Source organism: Cervus canadensis, chromosome 18 (assembly GCF_019320065.1).
Source record: "Cervus canadensis isolate Bull #8, Minnesota chromosome 18, ASM1932006v1, whole genome shotgun sequence".
NCBI classification, from domain to species: domain Eukaryota; kingdom Metazoa; phylum Chordata; class Mammalia; order Artiodactyla; family Cervidae; genus Cervus; species Cervus canadensis.
In genome coordinates this window covers 12,722,543-12,741,285 of record NC_057403.1, presented here as the reverse complement: position 1 = coordinate 12,741,285, position 18,743 = coordinate 12,722,543, and the positions used below count along the sequence as shown (strand labels likewise).

The following is an 18,743-nucleotide window of genomic DNA, read 5'->3' as shown; positions in this document are numbered from 1 at the left end:
AATCTCGGGTCCAGAAGCTAGGGGAAAGCCTTCAGCGGGACATAAACCAATCAAATGTGTGGGTCTGAGAGCGTGGCCGACTCTTCCGCGAGAGAACCCGCGCCAGCCAATCAGCGGCTGCGTTCAGGAGCGTCAGGGCGGGGACACGTGATTGAGTCAGAGTCGTGAGAAGCGGCGGTCGCTAGGCGACGCCACGCGCGATTCTCGACGACGGAGGACGTGGGCCCGGCAGCCAGTCACCTCTCGCTACAGCCCTCTGGGGGCGTGTCAGGCAGCGCAGAGCCAATCCGTGGCCGAGGAAGCAGCAATAGGGCGGGGCCTTCCCCTCGCCAATTGGAAGTGCCAGGAGGTGGGCCTATCGGTCCGCGGACGGCTGAGGCGCCATGAATATTTTACCCAAGAAGAGCTGGCACGTCCGGAACAAGGACAATGTCGCCCGCGTGCGGCGTGACGAGGCCCGAGCCCGGGAGGAGGAGAAAGAGCGTGAGCGGAGGGCGCTGCTCGCTCAGCAGGAGGTGAGCCCCGGGCCCGGGCGGACGCGGCGCCGCGGCTCAGCGCGCAGGCGCCCCGGGAGGCGCCGGGAGCTGGGCAGTGCCAGACGCGGGGCGGCGCGCAGGCGCGGGGCACCCCGGGCGGACCTCGGGCCGGGCTCCCGGGAGGTGCCCGCGGACCGTGCCGACGCCCGCCTCGACCTCTCCTTGGTCCTTTTCGAGGGCCGGAGTAGGGGCTCGTGAAGAATCCGAGCCCTGGGCAGCTCACGGAAGTTCGCGCCACTTGTTCGTTTACCTGTACAAACACCCAGTGTAGTGAGCCCCTGTTGTCTCCTGGTGGCTCAGACAGGAAAGAGTCTGCCTGCAGTGCGGGAGACCCCCTGGGGTCGGGAAGATCCCCTGGAGGAGGAAATGGCGACCCGCTCCAGTATTCTTGCCTGGAGAATCCCCTGGATGAAGGAGCCTGGTGGGCTACATACCATGGGGTCGCAAGGGGTCGGACACGACTGAGCGACTTCACTTTAGCTTTTCACTGTTGTTCACCCCGTGCAAAGCGCTTGGTTTGCAAAGTTTCTCGAGCCCTGTTCGTTCTTAGCGGGGCAGTTCTCTCCCTTCGGCGGAGAAGTGAGATGGCTTCAGAGGAGAGACAGCGAAGCGACAGTGGTATTAGTCCCGCTGCACCGGGCGCGCCTTTTGCCTGCACCGCTGCACGCAGACACTAGAAGCTCTCGTTGTAACTCCTCACCTGTTTGGTTTACACCTAGCTTCCAGTCCTTTGACTAATCCGATCGTCAGCACTGGCTGGGAGGTAGTCAGGGTTTTTAAAGTTCACATTTATGGACTTCTCTAGTGGTCCAGTGGCTTCCAATGCAGGGGGCCCAGGTTCAGTCCCTGGTCAGGGAAATAGATCTCATATGCTATAACTAAGATCTGGTACAGCCACAGTAATATTTTTTAAGTTCACGGTTATCAGTAGAAATTGGAAATTAAATGGGCATAGTGACTTGGTGCCCTGCCTGTCCTAATAGATGTTTTGGCTGCCTTTATGGCTGTTTTCATTGTGTCAAAGATGAAACCCCCTGGTTTAGGAACCCCCTGGTTTACTGTTTGGAAGGTGGCTTACAAACCACACCTTGCCTCATTGCTCCCCCCTCTCCCCAGGAAGGGTCAGGTGCCTCTTCTGGGTTCCCAGCACCCCTGCTCCCTTCCTTCGAGCCCTTAGCATCACAGCCTGTGATTTTCCATGGTTGGCACCAGGCTCAAGAGTCCCTTGGGTTACAGCTAGGTTCTCAATGTTCTGCCTGTGACTTTTTCCTCCAGGCCCGCACAGAATTCCTACGGAAGAAAGCTAGGCATCAGAACTCACTTCCTGCACTTGAAGCAGCAGAAGCGGGAGCCCCAGGCAGTTCTGGCCCTGTGGATCTGTTTCGGGAGCTGCTGGAAGAAGGGAAAGGGGTGACGAGAGGCAATAAAGAGTACGAGGAAGAGAAGCGACAGGAGAAGGTAAGTCGGTCTCACCCTCTTCCTCAGATCCTGGGTGGAGCTGGGGGTGGGGGTGCACCTTGCCCTCAGGAGTGACTACGGGAGTGTTTAGGGGTATGGTGGCGATTAACCAAGCTAGAGAACTCAGACCGGCATTAGAACATAGCGTGTAGGAGGTGCTGGTTACTGCCGGGTGCTAGGCACTCTCTAACCTGACATGCAGACCCTGAAGGTGTTTGGGAAGTTAAGCTTTTAAAATGTCAATCAGCCGCTGCTCTCACCTGCCCTCAGGGATTTCCCATCAGACGGAACTGCCTCCACCTCAGTCACTCCTCTGCCTGGCTTGCTTCCAGGTTTATTATCTCCCCAAAGATGTTGCCTTTGAACCCTAACATAAACAGCTCCCTCCTTCCTGTGCTGTTTGCTGCTGAAGCTGCCCTTGTGCCCCAGAGCGGGGCGCCCCGGGTACTGGCCTGTTTAGCCCGAGCAGCTGGTGGAGTCGGCTCCTGACAGGCTCTGCTGGCTGAATGTCTGGTTCTGCCTCCGCGGGAACCTTGGCTCCCTCAGAGGGAACATGCTTCCTGTTCTCACTTTCACATCTTCTGTCTCCCTCAGGAGAGGCAAGAGAAAGCCCTGGGCATCCTGACATACCTGGGCCAGAGTGCAGCGGAAGCCCAGACTCAGCCCCCATGGTACCAGCTGCCCCCAAGGCGGGGCAGCGACCCCTCTGGTCCAGGACCCGATGAGAAGATCAAGAGCCGTCTGGACCCGCTGCGGGAGATGCAGAAGCACTTGGGGAAGAAGAGAAAGCACAGCGGAGACAGCGGCGGTCACAGCACCAAGGAAAAGAAGGGGCTCGAGAGACAGCGACCCAAAGAGTGAGGGGCCTCCCTCGGCCGCGGCCACCACGGGAGCTCTGGTTGAGGCGGGGCTCTGGGGCCTGCAAGGTCAAGCCCGTTTTTGTAACTCCTTTGAACGTTTCCAGCCTGTTCTCAGGTCTGCAGAGACTACGTGATATCATAAGGCCACTGCTCCGATGGCTGGGGGGACATCTGCTCAGCTGCTTGCTGAGACCTATCGTTCACGTTGTATAGGTTAGGTCCTGACAGATGAAATTCAGTGAGAGGGAAGCTCTGAGGCTGTTTCTGAGACCAGAGTTTGAGGAGCAGAGGTCCAAGTAAACAGGCGTGCTTGTGTTCCTAGGACGCCAGACCCCCAAGTGCAGCTGGCACCCTGCTGGGCCCTTCCTCCCACAGAGGAGGGGGTGAGCCAGACAGTGCGCAGGGCCGCCCAGCTGAGGACTGACGGGGGACACTGCCCAGGGTCACTGCCCGTCGGGACAGCGAGGCCAGCTGCCGGGTCCCAGCGTCAGACCCCTGCCCTTCGAGGGGCTGGGCCTCCAGCTTCCCACACTGTCCTCTTCCCCCAGGCCTCCGTCCCTGGAGCAGCTCCGAGCGGACCGACTGCGGCGGGAAGCGGCTGAGAGGGCGCGGGCGGAGGCCTTGCTGGCCCGGGTGGGCGGCGCAGCGGCCCTGGAGGAGCAGCCGGAAGAGATGGACGAGCGGCGGAGGCGGTACAACTCGCAGTTCAACCCCCAGCTGGCCCGGCGCCCCCGCCTGCAGGACCCACCAGCAGCTCCCTGACTCTCAAGGGGGGACAGGAGAGGCCGCTGCTGCCAGCCGTCATATAAAACTATTTATTCATAAATATTTTCCAAAATGAAAATAGGTTTACCAAAAAATGTCCCTCACTGGGGAGGGGAGGGAGCGGCCCGGGCCCGGGCCCGGGGCGGGCTGGGGGAGCCTCTGGCTCCCCGCTGCCGGGGGCGGGGCTGCCGAGGCCGGGCACCGTCCCCAGGGCGGGGCCCTCACCTGGGCGGGATCGCATGCGGGGAGGGGAGGCGGGGCCGGTGTCACTGGAGGTCCCGGTCCTCCAGGTAGCGGTACTCAAAGGTGAAGCCTTCCTTCTTCCGCTGGCCCCACTTCTCGTAGTCAAAGTAGATGTAGGTGCCCTGGCCGGGGGAGAAGGCGGTCAGTGAGGGCACAGTGCTTGGGGTCCGGCCGGAGGGCTGGCGCTCAGGGCCCGATTCGCGCACGCACCCCCTCCCTGCATCCGCACGAGGGTCCTCTTGGGCGGGAATGTGCTCGCCCCGCGTGGAGCGGGGGCCTGGCTCCCGCCGCTCCTTGCAATGGCTGTGCCCTTGGAGCACTGATCACTGCTGAGTGTGAGGCACACCCTCGAGGCCTCGGAACAGGCTGGAGCCTCCGTCCAGACATGCTGCCAGGACAGATGTTGTATTGCAACCGCGGTGTTGCTGGAACTTCTGAGGGGCTGACAACCTAGAAATACACTCCCTTCAGAGGGTTACGGCCGAATGGGCAGGGGACAGGGCTGCAGTCAGTGTCCGGGAGACACCATGGGGAGGGCGGGTTCTGAGTGAATGGTGGGCGTGCTTCAGAGAACCTATAAGAACGGGAGGGAGGCCCTTGTTCAGGACCCTGGGCTCTGCTGAAGGCTTGGCGGAGAAGCCACTGTGGGACACGCCAACTACAAGTTGAAACGAAGCACATCACAGCCAGGACACTACATACCAGGCACCGGTACTACACTTACATGTGATCAACTCATTTAATCCTCACAACAACTGCGTTAAGGGGGGCCCTGTCACCCCATTTTTACAGATAAGGAGATGGAGACACATGTTCACGTGAACCGTCCAGTCACCAGCCAGAGCTGGGTTCAAACCCAGGTGGTCTGGCTCAGTGAAGTGGAGGCACTTGTACTTGTTAGAATGAGAACACTTCCCCCTCCGTGTTGCCGAGCCCCTGCCCTGCTGGGTGTGGGGAGTGTTGCGTGCGCCCCGATCTTGGGTGGGAGACCCTGCATCCCCCACCCCTGGCCGGAGGCGGGGCAGGGCCAGGCTGTGCGGGGCTCGGAGGCACCTCGGAAGCTGGTTCCTCTGGCCTGACCCGGAGCCAGCCAGGCCGCCCGAGGGGCGCTACATGGACTCAGCCCGCAGGGCCCAGGCAGACGGGGCGCGGGGAGGGGCCCTCACCTGCTCAAACTCATCCGTGATGGTCTTGGGCTCCTCGTGCCTCTGGAACCACATCATGTACTTGGTGTGGAACCGCCAGGACTGCTTCTTCAGGGCCTTGGCCGCCAGGTACTGCGCCTTCGTGCCCTGGGGAGTGGAGGCGGGGGGCTCAGGGCTTAGGGCTGGGGCAGGGCGGCAGGCTGAGCCCCGGCCCCGCCACAGACCACACCAGCGCGGCTCAGAAGGGAAAGGAGGCAGGAAGTGGGAAGTGTTTTCAGAAACGCTCTGAAAAGGAGAGAGACTAATCGTGATGAGAGCTGAGAGCAGGCAGTTTAGAGACTTTCCCAAGACGGGCTGAGGGCAGAGATCACGGCGGACTCACTGGGGTTGCAGAGGGGGGACGGCTCCCTGCTGGTCCTCAGGGAGACCCGAGAACATGCCCACAGTGCCGGGCCGTCGGGGCAGGTGGGCGGGTGCTGTGGGCCGTGCCTGCAGTACTGGGGCGGGCAGGCTCCCTGCTGCTGCCCTGGACAGGCCAGCCCCAACCTCAGCAGCCCTGACCCTCCTGCTGGAGCGAGTGGGGGTGGGCTGGGGGGACTGGGAGGGTGCGGTCCCGGAAGCCGCAGAGGGGCACCCACCTCACCCCTGCAGCCCAAGGGGGCGGCAGGGCTGGCGGGGAAGCTGGGGGGCCCTGCTGTACCTCCAGATAGTAGAAGATGAAGAAGAGCGTCTCAGTGGACAGGCGCTGATAGAACTCCACGGTGTCTGAGTGTGGGGGTGGCATCTGGTGGTGGTAGGGGGGCGTCGGGCAGGGGTTCCGGGGCAGGTACTGCCTATGGGGGGCGGGGGAGTCAGGGCCAGCGAGGGCAGCGGGCCGCGGCCCCGCCCCTGCTCGCCACGGCCCTCACCGGATGCGTTCCGAGTCCGAGGGGTGGGGCATGTGGTGCCAGGCAGCCTCCTCCATGGCCTGCTGGTACAGCTGCTCCTTGGTGAGAGGCACCGGGCCCAGCGGGCACACGCCCAGCGACAGCGGGATGCTCACCTCCGACAGCTGCAGGGGGGGCTGGGCCGAGGCCGGGGGCGCCGCGCTGCTGCTCAGGAGGATGTCTGCGGGGCGGGGGGCAGCAAGCGTGAGGCCGCGGCGTGCAGCCGGCCTGGCGGGCCCACCCCAGCCCCGCCGCTCACCTCGCTCGGTCAGGTGCAGCGTGGGCACGGGGTCCTCGATGCCAGAGCTGATGGCCGCACGCTCCGCCATGGACTTCAGGGAGCTCAGGGGCTCGGGGGCCTGGGGAAGAAGGGTGGCTGGCTGAGGCCGGGGCTGCGGGCGGGCCCTGGTCCTCGCGGTTGGCACACCCGCCGCCCCGCTGGGGTTCGGCTGAGCTGAAGCTGTGCGTGTAGGACAAGGGCTGGCAGCGCTGAGCGGTGGGGAGAAGACCCGGGCACAGCCAAGCGCCTGCCGACCGGGGCCCCCGAGACCCCACACTGCAGACGGTCAGCAGCGTGGGAGCCCCACTGGGCGCCCCGCATGCCGGCAGGGCCCCCACTCGGGCCCGCAGCTGCTCTGCCTCCTCGCCCCGCGCCGCAGTGACGAGGCTCCGCCTGCTGCTCGGGCTCCCTTACTCCACAGCGTGCTGCACACAGGCCCCACGGGGACCTTTCCACCCGGGCCTCTCCTGTCATCTCTCCTCAAAACCTTTCTACCCGTCCCCATCGCTCGCTCAGTAACCAGAAGAACCAAAATGTGGACCAGTGTCAGGAACCTCAAGACTTGTTTTTCTCCAGAAAAATAAATGCACACACGGAGTTTCCTATTCATTGTACATCTCTGGGCGAAAGACAGTTCTGAGCGCATCATGAGGCCCGTTCCAAAGAAGCCCTCACGCTGGAGGAGGGACTGTGAGCCCTTCTGTTTTCCAGTTGAAGGAAGGAAGGGGCAGGGGACAGTGCAGGCCTGGGCCTCCCGAGGAGCCAAGGGCAGACTCACCAGCCCAGGAGGCTGAGCCTGGCCCTGCTCGCGCCCGTCTACTGAACCCGCCCAACCCGCCACTGTGTCCTGGCAGCTGCTCCTGCGGCCGTGAGGCCGCCCGCCCCTGCCTGGGTATGAGCCCTCCCCTCGCCCCAGCCCTTGCTGGGGCCTCCCCAGGTTAAGGCAGATGTGCCTGCGTGGTCCGCAGCACCCCGTGCCCTACCCTGACCAGACCCGCCCCAGCATCTGCAGGGAAGGTGGGAAGCGAGTTCAGCCAGCACAAAGTGGCTCAGAGCAGACGAGTCTGAACTCAAGTGTTGTTCATCTTCCAAGGGAAGGGGACTGAGCCCCGGACAGTCAGTCGTGTGAAAGGACAGGCTTATGGGGCGAACTGGGGACAGATTGACGGCTGGAAGGAAGCAGGTGACAGTGGTCACAAGGAGTGAACACATACAAGCAGGAGTGAGGCAAGGGTCCAAGGGGACAGAAACCCCAGCGCGGAGCGGCAGAGGCCAGAGCCGAGGTGACGGGGCAGGTGTGCTGGAGAGGGGCTGGGGAGCCGCGCGGGCTGGAGGAGAGGCCCCAGGGGGCGTGGGGAGCTGGGGCGGAGGCGTGGGCCCACCTTGATCTCGGGTGCGGCGCTGAACTGCGGAGGCCCGTTCAGCAGGCTGCCAGCTGCCTTGGCCTCACTGAAGCTGGGTGTCGGGGAGCTGGGGGGGTTCACAGGGAGCGGCACCAGGAGGCTGGGTCCCCCCGCGTTGTTCCCTGAGCCTGGGGCCACGCCCCCGGCACCGGCTGGGGCTGTGGCGCTGGGTTCCTTCCTGCAGAGGGGAGCAGACGGGCGCAGGCTCAGGGGAGGGTCCCAACTGGGGCGGACAGGAAGACTCAGGGGTCGGGAAGGTCACAGAGGGAGCGCGCACAGTGGGGCCGGCCGGGGGGGGCGCGGTCAGCCGAGGACAGGGGCGCTGCCTGGGAATGTGAATCCTCAGGAGGCCTCCTCAGCAGTGGCCAGTGCAGGAGGGTGTGGGGAACGCCCACCCAGAGCCCGGGGAGGCACCTGGGGTCAGCCCGCGTCCCCCACGGGAGGTGAGCACGCACTCCTGGAAGGAGAACCCCGCAGGGGAAGGGGGGCTGCCCTGAGACCTGGAGGAGTGCGGAGAAGAGGTGGGTGGGGACCCGCACTTGGAGAAGTGAACGCAGACCCGCCCACAGAGCCGGGCCCTGGGGCAGGACACAGCCAAGTAGAGGCAGAGCACCCAGCAGTGTGGGGCCCTGGGAATAGCCCTGCTCGGCCGGGGGCTTCTGGGGAGGGGCCACTGGTGCAGATGGCTTGTGTCTGCGCCCTGGGGCAGTGGCCGTGCTGAAGGCTGCCCGCCCCTCTGGACACTCACGTGGTGCTGGGAGGCGGGTTGTGGGGGCCGGGCGGGGGGCCCAGGGCCTGGCCACCTGCGCTGCCGCCCCCTGTGCTGTTGAGCGCCGCCTCCGCCGGGCTGTCCGCCACCACCGAGCTATAACCTGGTGGGCGAGAGGGGTCAACAGCGGCCTCCAATGCAGCCCCCCAGGTCTCCCCCACCGCCCCCACTTACTGGTGGCGCCGTTCTGCTTGCCAGCGCCTCCGCCTCCGCCGCTGTTGCCCCCACCACCTCCGCCGCCGCCTCCCACCCCAGGCTGGGCGCTGGGGGGCCGGGGCTGGGCGCTGCTGGGCCCGCTGGGGGCTGGCGGCGCCACAGCCTGGGCGTAGGGGGCGGGGGTGCCCGCGCTGTGGCTGGGCGCCGGGCTGGCCTTGGCGCCCAGGGCGCTCGTGGGGGCGGCTGCAGCCGGGGCGCCGTTGCTGCCAGGGGCAGCGCTCAGGGCAGAGGCGGCGGGTGGGGGGCCGGGCGGGTAGCTGGGCGGCACAGCCGGGGACTGAGGGTGCTGGCTGCTGTGGACGGGCTTGGAGCCGTTTTTGGCTGGAGACTGTGGGTAGGAGGGAGAAGAGGGTCAGGACTCAGGGGGCCGCCTGCACACCCTCCCCCCAACAAGGCCCATCCTTGGCCTTGGCCTTGCCGCCCCGGCCCTTACGGGGACCTGGTGGCTTCCAGCTCCACGCTAACACCACTCACACGTTTCCAGCCCGCATCCAGCCCACCACATCCTGCCTGGACAATGCCCTGCGACGTCCCACAGGGACCTGAGACCCCATCTGAGACCTGAGACCCCGTCTGATGATGGCGGACACCCCCACGACGTCCCATAGGGACCTGAGACCCCATCAGATGATGGGGGGACACCCCCACGACGTCCGGCAGGGACCTGAGACCCCATCTGATGATGTGGGGACACCCCCAAGACGTCCCGCAGGGACCTGACACCCCATCAGATGATGGGGGGGACACCCCCATGACATCCGACATCTGATGACCCAGGGGGTGGGGGAGGTAGTGGGAACCACAAATGTCCTCAGGATGAGGTGGCTGGATCCAACATGCTGTGTTTAAAAACACAACAGGAATTCTCAATTAACCTGTCCCTAAAATAACTTGGGAGGCCACTGGTGACCCCCACGCCACAAAGTGGAGCCCGGAGCCCAGTGCCAAGCCCATCCCGCCCCGAGGCTGAGCTGCTGCCGCCCGCGCTCATGCCCCAGGGCAGCCGGCCCCGCCGCCCACCCCCGATCGCCCCGCTGCCTCCCAGGCCCTCGGGCCCACCGAGCGCCGAGCAGGACTCATGACCCAGACTCTGCCTCTGCGCCCGTCACCCCATACCATCCCAGCTTCACCACCCCGGCCTCAGGGTTCCCCTGGGGACCAGCCCTCCCAGGAGCCCACACTCCCTCTGCCTAAGACCCTTCGGGTGTGACGGGATCCCTACAGCGTGCCCCCATCCAAGCAGAGGCTCGGGAGGGGAGGCCTGTGGTGCACACGGCCAGGGCCCAGGGCGCCCCTAAGCAACGCAACCCGCGCGGTTCCTGACCTCTCACTGCTCAGGCTTGCTGGGCCCCTCCAGCGCTGCTCCACCAGGAGAGCTGCTCCACCACCGTGGACCCCTCAGCCCCCAGCCTAAGGTCCCGTACTCCGTGAGCCCAGCGCGCCTGGCCAGCTCCCCGCCACGCTTCCCAGCCCCATCACGACGGGCCTACTCCCCGCCGCTGCCTCACGGGGGGATCCTCCTCTAATGCCCAGGCCTGCCATCTCTGCAGGGAAGCACCCGCCGACCATGCCCGGCTGCTGCCGCAGGCCTCCCCAGGCCCGCCCAGCGTGTCCCCGGAGCCCCGCATGAGGGCCATGCTCGGGTCTCAGTCAGCCCTCGGGAGCCGGGAATGGGTGAGCGCCGGCCCGTCAACGGCCAACCCCTAGCACACCCACCTGGCTGACTTCACTGTCCGTCGAGCGCCCCCTCTTCTTGTCGTCTTCCGAGTTTTCCTGAGGTTCGAGAGGTGCGGTCAGAACCTGTGAGTCTCTAGGGCCCGGACAGAGCCGCCAACCCCTGAACCCCTGATCTGATACCCGCAGGCCACTTCTGGCCCCAGAGCTGTTCAAGCCCCCATGACCTTCGTCTCCAAGGGAACCTACCTAACCCTGCTACCCAGGGCACCTGGCTTCTGGCCCCAGGGCTGTTCAGGCTTTGTGACCTTCGTCTGCAGGAAAACCAACCTAACCCTGTTCCCCAGGGCACCTGTGTTCAGGGGCCACCACCCTCGCCAGCTCTCAGGGACCCAGGAAACAGCTCTCCTTAGGGAGTCCCCCCTCCCCCTCCCAGGGGTCCAGCAGCCTAGGCACACCTCCCCCCGTCCTCCACACCCGGACCCACAGCGGCCCTGACTGCCCTGCCAGTGATCTACGGCCGAGGGCTTAGAACCAAGACACGGAGGCTCCTGGCGGGACACCCCTGAGATCCCACCTCCGCGTCCCCAGTCCTGGAGCCTCCCAGCGACGCGGCCCCCAGGCCTTACCGTGGTGCAGTTGGCCGGGCTGGGTGGGATGGGGGAGCTGGAGGTCGTCGAGGTGGGCGTGCTGCTGGACTGGTTGAAGATCTCGTCCTCCATGTGGCTGTGGCTGGGGGGGGAGGTGGCGACCAGCGCCTGTGCTGTGGGAGCGGGCAGGCGCGTCAGCGGGTGGCCCCCTCCCTGGGCCCCGCCGCCCCCACAGGCCTGCACTGCGCTCACGAATGTCCTCGAGGTCCAGGTCGTCGTAGAGGAACTCGTTCTCCTCGAAGTCAGGGTCCTGGGAGGAGTCCACGTAGTACTCGACGTCGTCCTTGATCTTGCGGATGGCGTCCACCAGGATGGAGTCGTTGTCCAGCATGCGCAGGATGGTCTCCAGCATCCGCACGTGGTAGCGGTGTTTCTCGATGTGCCGCTTCAGGCCCTCAATCCGGTCCTGCTTCTGCTGGCGAGCCCAGGGCCAGGCTCAGGGGCTGCGGGGCCTAGCGGCCCCCTGCCCCACAGAGCCCGGCCTCAGTCCCTGGGCCCGTGGAGACCCTGGGCCCACCTTCAGCGCTCCCGAGCCCGCAGGGGCAGCACGCGCCTCTCACCCTGAGAGCGCTGGGAACGGCAGGGAGAGCCAGGGGTCCCCGCAGCTCCCTGCAACAGGCCCCAGCCCACCCACCCGACCGCCCGCCTCTCAGCAGCAGCCCTCACCAGAGCCCGCCCACCAGCCGGGACCACCCTCTGGAGCACAGAAACCCCCTCGCCCCTGCCTCACTCTAACAGCATAACGGTCACCCCCACCTGGGGGTGCGTACTGTTCATAACTGACCGTTTCTGTCACCACGCTGACACCCCACCCTCATCCGTGGACCCCTAAGAGGGGGCCGGGATTCAGAGGCCTGCCGCAGAGGCCCCATCACCTTCAGGACCTGATGTCTCAGTTCTCACATCTCAGCGCCAGGTGCCATCCCTCCGCTCTGCAAGGATCCACCTCCCTCTGGCACCCACCCGCCCCCGTGCCGTCCTCTGCCCTCCTCTGCACACAGACAGGGGCACCCCTGGAACGCAGACCTGGTGGTCCTGGCTCTCCGGGACTCGGGCCCTGGGCTCTGCCTTTGTCTCAGAGCATGCCTCTCCTCGGGCCAAACCAACCGTTCCTCCACGTCGCGCTGTCCCCACACCTCCTGCCCTCCTCAGGTCCTGGGCCCTCGGCGGCTGGGAGGCCACAGCAGCAGCTCCCCAGCCTCCTGCCCTTGGGGCCTCAGGCCTCACGCCTACCCTCCACCCAAGCCGAGCTCAGCACCTTCCCCCAGACTGCCCCTCCTGGTGGCCCGCTGTTCACCCGGACGCCAGAGGGCACCCAAGGGCCTTACCCTTCCCTGCACCCCCGCCACCTGCCCCCCTGCCAGCACACCCCTGCCCCTGCCCCCTGCTCTCTGTGCTCCAGGCCCCCCACCCCCGCCCCCTGCCCTCTGCACTCCGGGCCCCCCACTCACATCCTTGTCGCCCTTCTTCTTGCGCGTCTGCACCGACAGGGACTCCACTTCGCTCTCAAACTGGTCCACCTGCATGTTCAGGGTGTCGATGGTGTTCTGCACACGAGGGGAGGCAGCAGTCAGCGGAGTCCTCGCCCCGCAGACCTGGGGCCCCGGCTCGCTCAGCCCCGCTCTGCCCCGACGCACCGTGAGCCACTGGCCGACCTCCTCCTTCTCCTTCTGGGCAGGGTCCACCTTCTGCGCCAGGCCCAGGCCCTCCTTGCTGTAGGCCTTGGTCTTGGTCTCTCGCTCCACGACTTTGAACCGTTCCATTTGCTGTGGAGAGCGCCGTTGGCGGGGTCCCGCGGGCAGGAGAGCAGCTGACTCGGGGCCGAGGAGCCCCACGGGAGCCCCAGGGCCGCCGCCTGCCTCCCCCGCCACCTTACTCTTCTCAGGGCCTCGGTGGCCCCGGGACTCCTGCCACCCCTGCCTCTCAGACACCAACCCCGAGCTCCTACCGTCTCAATGAGCTTGCGGTTGTCTATGAGCTGCCTCTTGTCCTTGATCTCGTTGGACGCTACCCATGTCTTGATCTGGTCCCTCAGCCGCTGGACAGGGCAATGGCAGGACGGTCAGGCGGCCTCAGGGCGGCCTGGCCCCCAGCTCTCCAGCCCTCGGCTCCCCGGGACCCAGCAGTCCACGCTCCCTGTTCCCGCCGCCCTCAGGACACAGAGTCCAGGCCCCCAGCCCCCTCACTTGAAGCTTCTTAATCTCCTTCTTTAGATCAGCCTCATACTTTTCTTTCTGGTTCGCGTTGGCTGCATTGTGGAGCTGCAGGACGGAGAGAATGCAGGCGTCAGTGTGGTTCTGGCTGCCCGACGGCCCACTGCAGGGGAAGACTCCAGTCTCTCTGCGGGCCAGGGACTCTGGGGGACCCACCCCCCGCGCCCACCAATCCACCCCAGAGCGGCTTCTCTGAGGTCCTTAGCATCTGGACAGGCAGGCCCTCTCCCGGTCCACACTCAGGAGCTCCTCAACCTTGTCCTGTTCCCCCATCCCTGGAGGTGCACCTGGATTTTTAGGCCCAGCCCCTGTACCTTCTGCCAAATATCTTCAAATTGCTCCACGCCCTCAGACACCTTCTTGAGGCAGCGGTCAATCTCACCTGGCAGGGAGGAAAGGAGACTGTGAGCGTCCTGCCAGAGGCTGCAGGCGCCCGAAGAAGAGTTCCGAGGAGTGAGCACGCGGCACGCTGGCGCGAAGCCTGGTACCTTGGAGTTTGCGCTTGTCCGCCATCTTCCCTGCCCTACAGACACGCTCTCTTCATACTCCCCTGGAGATGGACGCTGCTGGGACAGAGCGAGAGGAACACACGTTTACTCCCTGGCTGATGAGGGCCACGAACGAGGCCGGGAACTGCAGGGTGCATGGAGGATGAAGGGGGAGATGCAGTAGCTATCTGGTGACGGAGATCAGGCTCAGTTCTCCTCCTCCGGCCTTGACTGCCCAGCACAGGTCTGACCCACAAGAGGACTCTAGAAGTTTCTGACCAAGGAAATAGACTTTTTGCATGCCTCTGACCCAGGAAGTGGAAAATTCCTAGGACATGAAGCACCTTCTCCCCCAAGTGACACTCAAAAGGATTTCTTGGAGCAGGAAAATGGCACACGGCCAGGTCAGGCTGACTGCTGGGGACAAGACCTTAGACCCAGACCATGATTCCCTCAGAGGAGTCACGCACACAGGTGACCAGAATCCTAACACAGGGTGAGGTCACTCCTCAGACAAGTCAGGAGAGAGAGACCGCTGCATCCTACGGAGAGGAGTCGGATACCGTACACACATGGTGAAGTTGTAAGGAACAGAGGGGAAGCGTGGTAGGGGCAGACAGAAGGTGCCCACAACTGAGAGAACTAAACCCACCCCCTTACAGAGGGCTGGACCCCAAGCAGAAGACGGCCTTCGACCTCTGATAAGTTTACTCCAGACGAGAATCCTTAAACCAAAGGAGATAACGCTACTAACCTATAGTGCCAACACCAAAAAGGCTTAGAGGCGTGGGGCACCGAGCGCCACCCAAGAGGCCCTGGAGAGGCGAGAACTCCGACAGAGATGAGGGCAGAGGGAACCTCGGTGGAGGCGGGGCTATCTGCACCCATGCAGGAAGGAATTACAGGTCAGGTGCGGCGGTGCTGCAGACTCAGGGACACCTAAGCCCTCTGACAAGCCTCCTCTACGCAGAGATGGGCATTTCCAGCCTACAGCAAGTGACACGCAACCCAGAAGGGACTGAGATCACAGGAGAGCCACCAGAAGCTTTCCCTGGGGGGACGCCGCCCCTCAGGACCCAACCCCAAGCCCGGGAGAGATGGAGAGCCTCAGGGAGGGAAGTCCCTGCAGAGGGGGGGAGGACCCGAGCAGCCCCAACTGCCCAGGCAGAACGAGCAGGTCGAGGAGCCTCGACCCAGACAGAGGTCACGCCAGGAGGGCCCCCAACACAGAGAAGGGAGCCTCCAGGAGAGTCCTGTGCCGCAGAACTTTCCATGGGGACAGGAACATCCTGCATCTGTGCCGTCCGTGAACGTAGCGAAGGCAACGTAGAACGCAGCTACAGGCTTTGCTACCTGGTTGAGATTCCAATAAAACGTGCTAGTAGCCACCGGAGGGACAGTGTCTCAGGGAGCACGCCTTCGAACCAGCAGCAGCCTGGGACGGGCCCGCCCTCCAGAGGGACCCACTCTGGTGACGCCGACCTCTGAGCGGTGGGGGAGAGGGCAAAGCGAGAGGAAGAGCAGCACCCTCAGCCAGGGCTGGCTGACACGACAAGGCGGGGAACACAGGGCAACTCCAGCTCCAGGAAGGCGGGGCAGCCAGAAAAAGCACCCAGGAGACAGCAGCACAGAGGGGCTCAAAGCGAGGTGAGGCAGCACCTGGATCGCCACGAGGCGTGCAGGGGTGCGTCTGAGCCAACACCCCGATGCTGGAGCGCAGCCTCCTGCCCGGGGGTGTGGGGGCCTAAGAGTTAGACAGAAGCCTCTGCTCCCCGCCTCCACTCCAGAAGCCCCACGTGGGGCAGGGATGGGCGCTCCAACCCGGAGGGTTTACACCCCGACCAAGGCCCCGCAGGCCTCAGGGAGGGAGGTCCCCACACTAAATGGGCCTGGGCACCCAGCCCAGGAGAGGAGTTGATACCCTCTGGAGGGGGCAACAGACTGTGGCAGCAGAAGTCCTGAAGGAAGCAAGGTGACAGGGCCAAGGAGAGCCTGAGCCGAGGAAGCGATGTTTCAGACAGAGCCTCCAAGTGGGCAGGGCTGAGCCCGAGAGAAGACACCACCTGAGCTGGGGAAGGCAGCGGTTCCAGAGGAGGCATGTATGCCCGCAGCCCAGGGCGGGTCAGTACTACAGGAGCTAAGAGCCTTGGCTGCAGAGGCACCGTGCCCCTCCCCCCCCACAGAGAACCCCCACAGCAAGGGGGAGCCTGTACCTCAGGCCCCCAGGGAAGGCCTAGAAAGGGGGCTGGAGCCTGAGTCCCGAGGCAGAGAAGCCTCCTCACAGAAGAGCCCCAGGCTGACAGGACTGGGGTGCTGCCGCTCTCAGCGGGGCCGCCGGGGAGCTCCGGGGCAGGCAGGCGTGGCAGGGGTCTCAGGGGGAGAGGTGCAGGTGCGCTCACCGCCCCGAGTCTCAAACAGCACCCAGGACTCTGGGAACCCTGGCCCAGGAGACTTAACCAAAACACTCCATCCAAGAGGAAGGCACATCCCCATGAGTCAGGAGCCTACACTGGGGGTAGCGGGTGAGCAGTGAGCCAGACCCACAGGAACCAACAACCACTCGAGCGGGGCTAAAATTCACACAGAAGAGCCCTCCAAACCATCACTTCACGGGAGATCACTCTGCCACATACAGGCCCGAGGAGCTGAAGCCTTAGTCCTGGAGAACTAATACCAAGCGGTCCCTAACCCTGGGGGCTGCCACGTGACGTGGGGTGAGGCGCTCTGGCCTGCTGGGGAGTGGTGCTGGAAGGCCTTCCTTAACCTGGGAGGCCACTGACACCAGGAGGCGGACGCACTAGGTTCTAGGGTGGAGGGGGTTATCTCCCCGCTGCAAGGCCCGGACCAAGGCTGGGGGACTGGGAAGCCCACCCTGGGGTCTTTGGTCCTGCGAAAGTGATGACGGGGGGTCTTCCCCTCAAGTCTCAGGCATCTTGCCCCCCACAACAATGAAGCTGGGCCTGAGGAGAGAGCAGACGCCGAGTTCCGTTGCTTGTGGGACATCACCAGAAGGACGGAGGCGTTAGCCCTGGGCACCAGCATCGGGAAGGGTCCTCAGTCCCACGGTGGGGGCACACAAAAGAGCACAGACACCTCAAGTCCCACAGTGGTCCATGCCAACCCAACAAAGACAGGACCCTACCCCTGGAGAAGGCAGCAGAGAAGCTCCTCATCCTGGGGGAAAAAGCCCCACTGCGGCCCCCAAACCCCGCACCGCACAGTACAGGAAGCTCAGCTTGAAGAAACCTTACACCCCGAGGGGGCTCCAGAAGGGTGGTCTGGGCAGGCCTGGGCCCGGGTTCCAAGACTGCTTACACCAAGAGCAATCTTTACGGCTGGGGAGCTTCCACAGCCACAGTGAGGAGCCCGAGATGAACACCCAGGGCCTGGGACCCTTGCCCCCTGGCAGGATCACACCCCAGTGGAGGGACTGATGGGAATGGAGGCAGGAGCCTCAGACTGAGGGAAGTGACAGTCGACATGATGAGGGCAGGGGGGGCAGGGAAGGAGCCAAAACAACCAGCACCAAAGGACAGGAGCAGCAACTGGGCGGGAGGGGATCGCCCCTGGGCTGACAGGCAGGTCCTACTCAGAAAGAGAGGTGCTGGTGCTGCCCGCCAACAGGAGATCGCTGACCCACAGGAGCTCAACAGTCCCACCAAAAAGACGCTGAGGCAGGAGTGACATCAAGAGGAAGTCCACACCCGGAGCGGGCTGGGCAGAGAGTCTGGATCCAGGAGACAGAGCGTCCAGAAGAGCCAGGAACAGATACTTAAAAGTAACAGCCGAGGCCCAAGTGGGCAACACCGAGGACAGTCGTGACACCCGCGGGGGTAAGGCCTGGGCCGAGGGCCGTGCAAGCCTTAGACCTGGTGGACTTGTCAAGCCTTAGACTTGGAGGACTTGTTACTACAGAGGCAGAAACTTGGGCTGAGACTCCAAGCTCTGGAGCTGATGTCTTCACTCCAGGGAACTGACACCCACCCCGGCCCCGACCCCTTCCCCAAAGAGAGTGGCGCCCGCGGTGGGAAGGGAGCGGGGAAGAGGGATCCCTGACCCCGGGAAGGGTGACCCCCCCCTCTCCTCGTCCGGGGGACTCGCAGCCCTACACCCACGCGAAGGGGGCAGCCTCGCCCGGAGACCGCCCCCCCCCAGCACAGGGGCTGCAGCCGAGGGGTGGGGGGCAGGCACCTGAGCCCCGAGAGGGCGGGCACCTGCGGCCAGGGGCGCCTCCATCCTTCCAGCGAGGAGCCAATACCGACGCGGAGAGGGGCGGGCACCTCGCACCCTCACACCCCACGGGGGCCCGACGCGGACGCCGCGCGGGGCCGGGGTCGCGGGAGGACCCCCGGGCGCGGCTGAGGGGCGTGGAGGAGGGAGGCGGGCGTGCGGGGGCCGCGCACCGCCCGGCGGACTGCGAGCGCCAGGGCCGCGCGGGGGCGGGGGCGCCGCGCCGGCCATGTCGCGACAGGCGGCGGGGTCGCAGGGGCGGGAGGCGGCGGGGAAGGCGGCCGACGGCGCCGAGGGAAGAGGGGAAGGGGTCCGGCCCAGTCGAGCCTGACGCTCTCACCACAGGAGCTGGCGCCGCCGCTGAGGAGCGTATCGCGACAGGCGGGGGAGGCGAGCGCCCGCCGCCTTATTCTCGCGCCCCGGGCCCGGGCGCTATCGCGATAGCGGCGCGAAGCGGAAGTGGGGTGGGGGGATGTGGGCCCGGGGTTGTTCTGACGACGGGGTCGGGGCTCAAGGGAGGCCGCGGCGTCTGCCGAAGGCTCCGCGGAAGCTGACCGGGCCCGGTCCAAGATGGCGGCGGCGGAGGAGGCCTCCCCTCCTCTCTTCTCGTCTCTGGCGCCGACCCGCCCCCGACCCCCGAATATAGGCCTATCATTGCTCCGGCCGCACGTCGCTCTTGCCCGTCGGGTTCGCTCTATTGGTTCTTGTTGGGGATGCGGCCGGCCCCATCTTGATGATTGGACAATCCCTGCAAGGCGCGGCGTTCGATTGGCTTCCCGCGCGGGCTGCTAGGATTGGCTCAGGCTTTTATTCCCCGCTCCGCCTCCTCCTCCCGCCTCGGGGCACAACACGCCAGCGCGAGGACTTGTGCGTCAATCCAGATGCCT

General features: G+C 65.0%; 3 protein-coding genes across 6 annotated transcripts; 1 reads left to right on the top strand and 2 right to left on the bottom strand.

Annotated features, from left to right (window-relative positions):
* Positions 1-342: 342 nt before the first annotated feature.
* On the top strand, positions 343-3,698 carry LENG1 (leukocyte receptor cluster member 1). Its single transcript, XM_043437000.1, has 4 exons — positions 343-515; positions 1,812-1,994; positions 2,589-2,851; positions 3,403-3,698. Exons 1-4 carry the CDS (start codon positions 384-386, stop codon positions 3,614-3,616), a joined length of 792 nt encoding a protein of 263 aa, XP_043292935.1. The 5' UTR covers positions 343-383; the 3' UTR covers positions 3,617-3,698.
* On the bottom strand, positions 3,656-18,465 carry CNOT3 (CCR4-NOT transcription complex subunit 3). 4 transcript variants are annotated; one of them, XM_043436982.1, is made up of 18 exons: positions 18,197-18,465; positions 13,627-13,704; positions 13,453-13,520; positions 13,112-13,186; positions 12,874-12,963; positions 12,563-12,691; positions 12,377-12,472; positions 11,118-11,340; positions 10,905-11,038; positions 10,318-10,374; positions 8,560-8,929; positions 8,365-8,488; positions 7,596-7,794; positions 6,193-6,292; positions 5,916-6,114; positions 5,708-5,840; positions 5,029-5,154; positions 3,656-3,984 (listed from the first exon to the last, which is right to left on the bottom strand). In XM_043436982.1, the coding sequence occupies exons 2-18, from the start codon at positions 13,649-13,651 to the stop codon at positions 3,886-3,888; spliced, it is 2,247 nt and encodes a 748-aa protein (XP_043292917.1). In that variant the 5' UTR covers positions 13,652-13,704; positions 18,197-18,465; the 3' UTR covers positions 3,656-3,885. The 4 variants fall into 4 exon arrangements, with proteins under 4 accessions (XP_043292917.1, XP_043292916.1, XP_043292920.1 ...); XM_043436981.1 differs by having other exon boundaries at positions 13,627-13,701; XM_043436985.1 differs by having other exon boundaries at positions 11,118-11,337; positions 13,627-13,701; positions 18,197-18,464.
* On the bottom strand, positions 14,526-18,187 carry LOC122421166 (basic proline-rich protein-like). The gene is made up of 2 exons (XM_043437003.1): positions 17,818-18,187; positions 14,526-14,613 (listed from the first exon to the last, which is right to left on the bottom strand). Exons 1-2 carry the CDS (start codon positions 18,085-18,087, stop codon positions 14,566-14,568), a joined length of 318 nt encoding a protein of 105 aa, XP_043292938.1. The 5' UTR covers positions 18,088-18,187; the 3' UTR covers positions 14,526-14,565.
* Positions 18,466-18,743: the final 278 nt, after the last annotated feature.

Coding starts and splice junctions, on each gene's coding strand:
- LENG1 (XM_043437000.1), top strand. CDS start 384: ATGAATATTTTACCCAAGAAGAGCTGGCACGTCCGGAACAAGGACAAT. Junction 516..1,811: donor CGCTGCTCGCTCAGCAGGAG/GTGAGCCCCGGG, acceptor TTTTTCCTCCAG/GCCCGCACAGAATTCCTACG. Junction 2,852..3,402: donor GAGAGACAGCGACCCAAAGA/GTGAGGGGCCTC, acceptor CTCTTCCCCCAG/GCCTCCGTCCCTGGAGCAGC.
- CNOT3 (XM_043436982.1), bottom strand. CDS start 13,651: ATGGCGGACAAGCGCAAACTCCAAG. Junction 13,187..13,452: donor TTGAAGATATTTGGCAGAAG/GTACAGGGGCTG, acceptor TCCGTCCTGCAG/CTCCACAATGCAGCCAACGC. Junction 12,692..12,873: donor ACCGCAAGCTCATTGAGACG/GTAGGAGCTCGG, acceptor CGCTCTCCACAG/CAAATGGAACGGTTCAAAGT.
- LOC122421166 (XM_043437003.1), bottom strand. CDS start 18,087: ATGGCCGGCGCGGCGCCCCCGCCCCCGCGCGGCCCTGGCGCTCGCAGT. Junction 14,614..17,817: donor CCCGCCCTCTCGGGGCTCAG/GTGCCTGCCCCC, acceptor CACTTGCTGTAG/GCTGGAAATGCCCATCTCTG.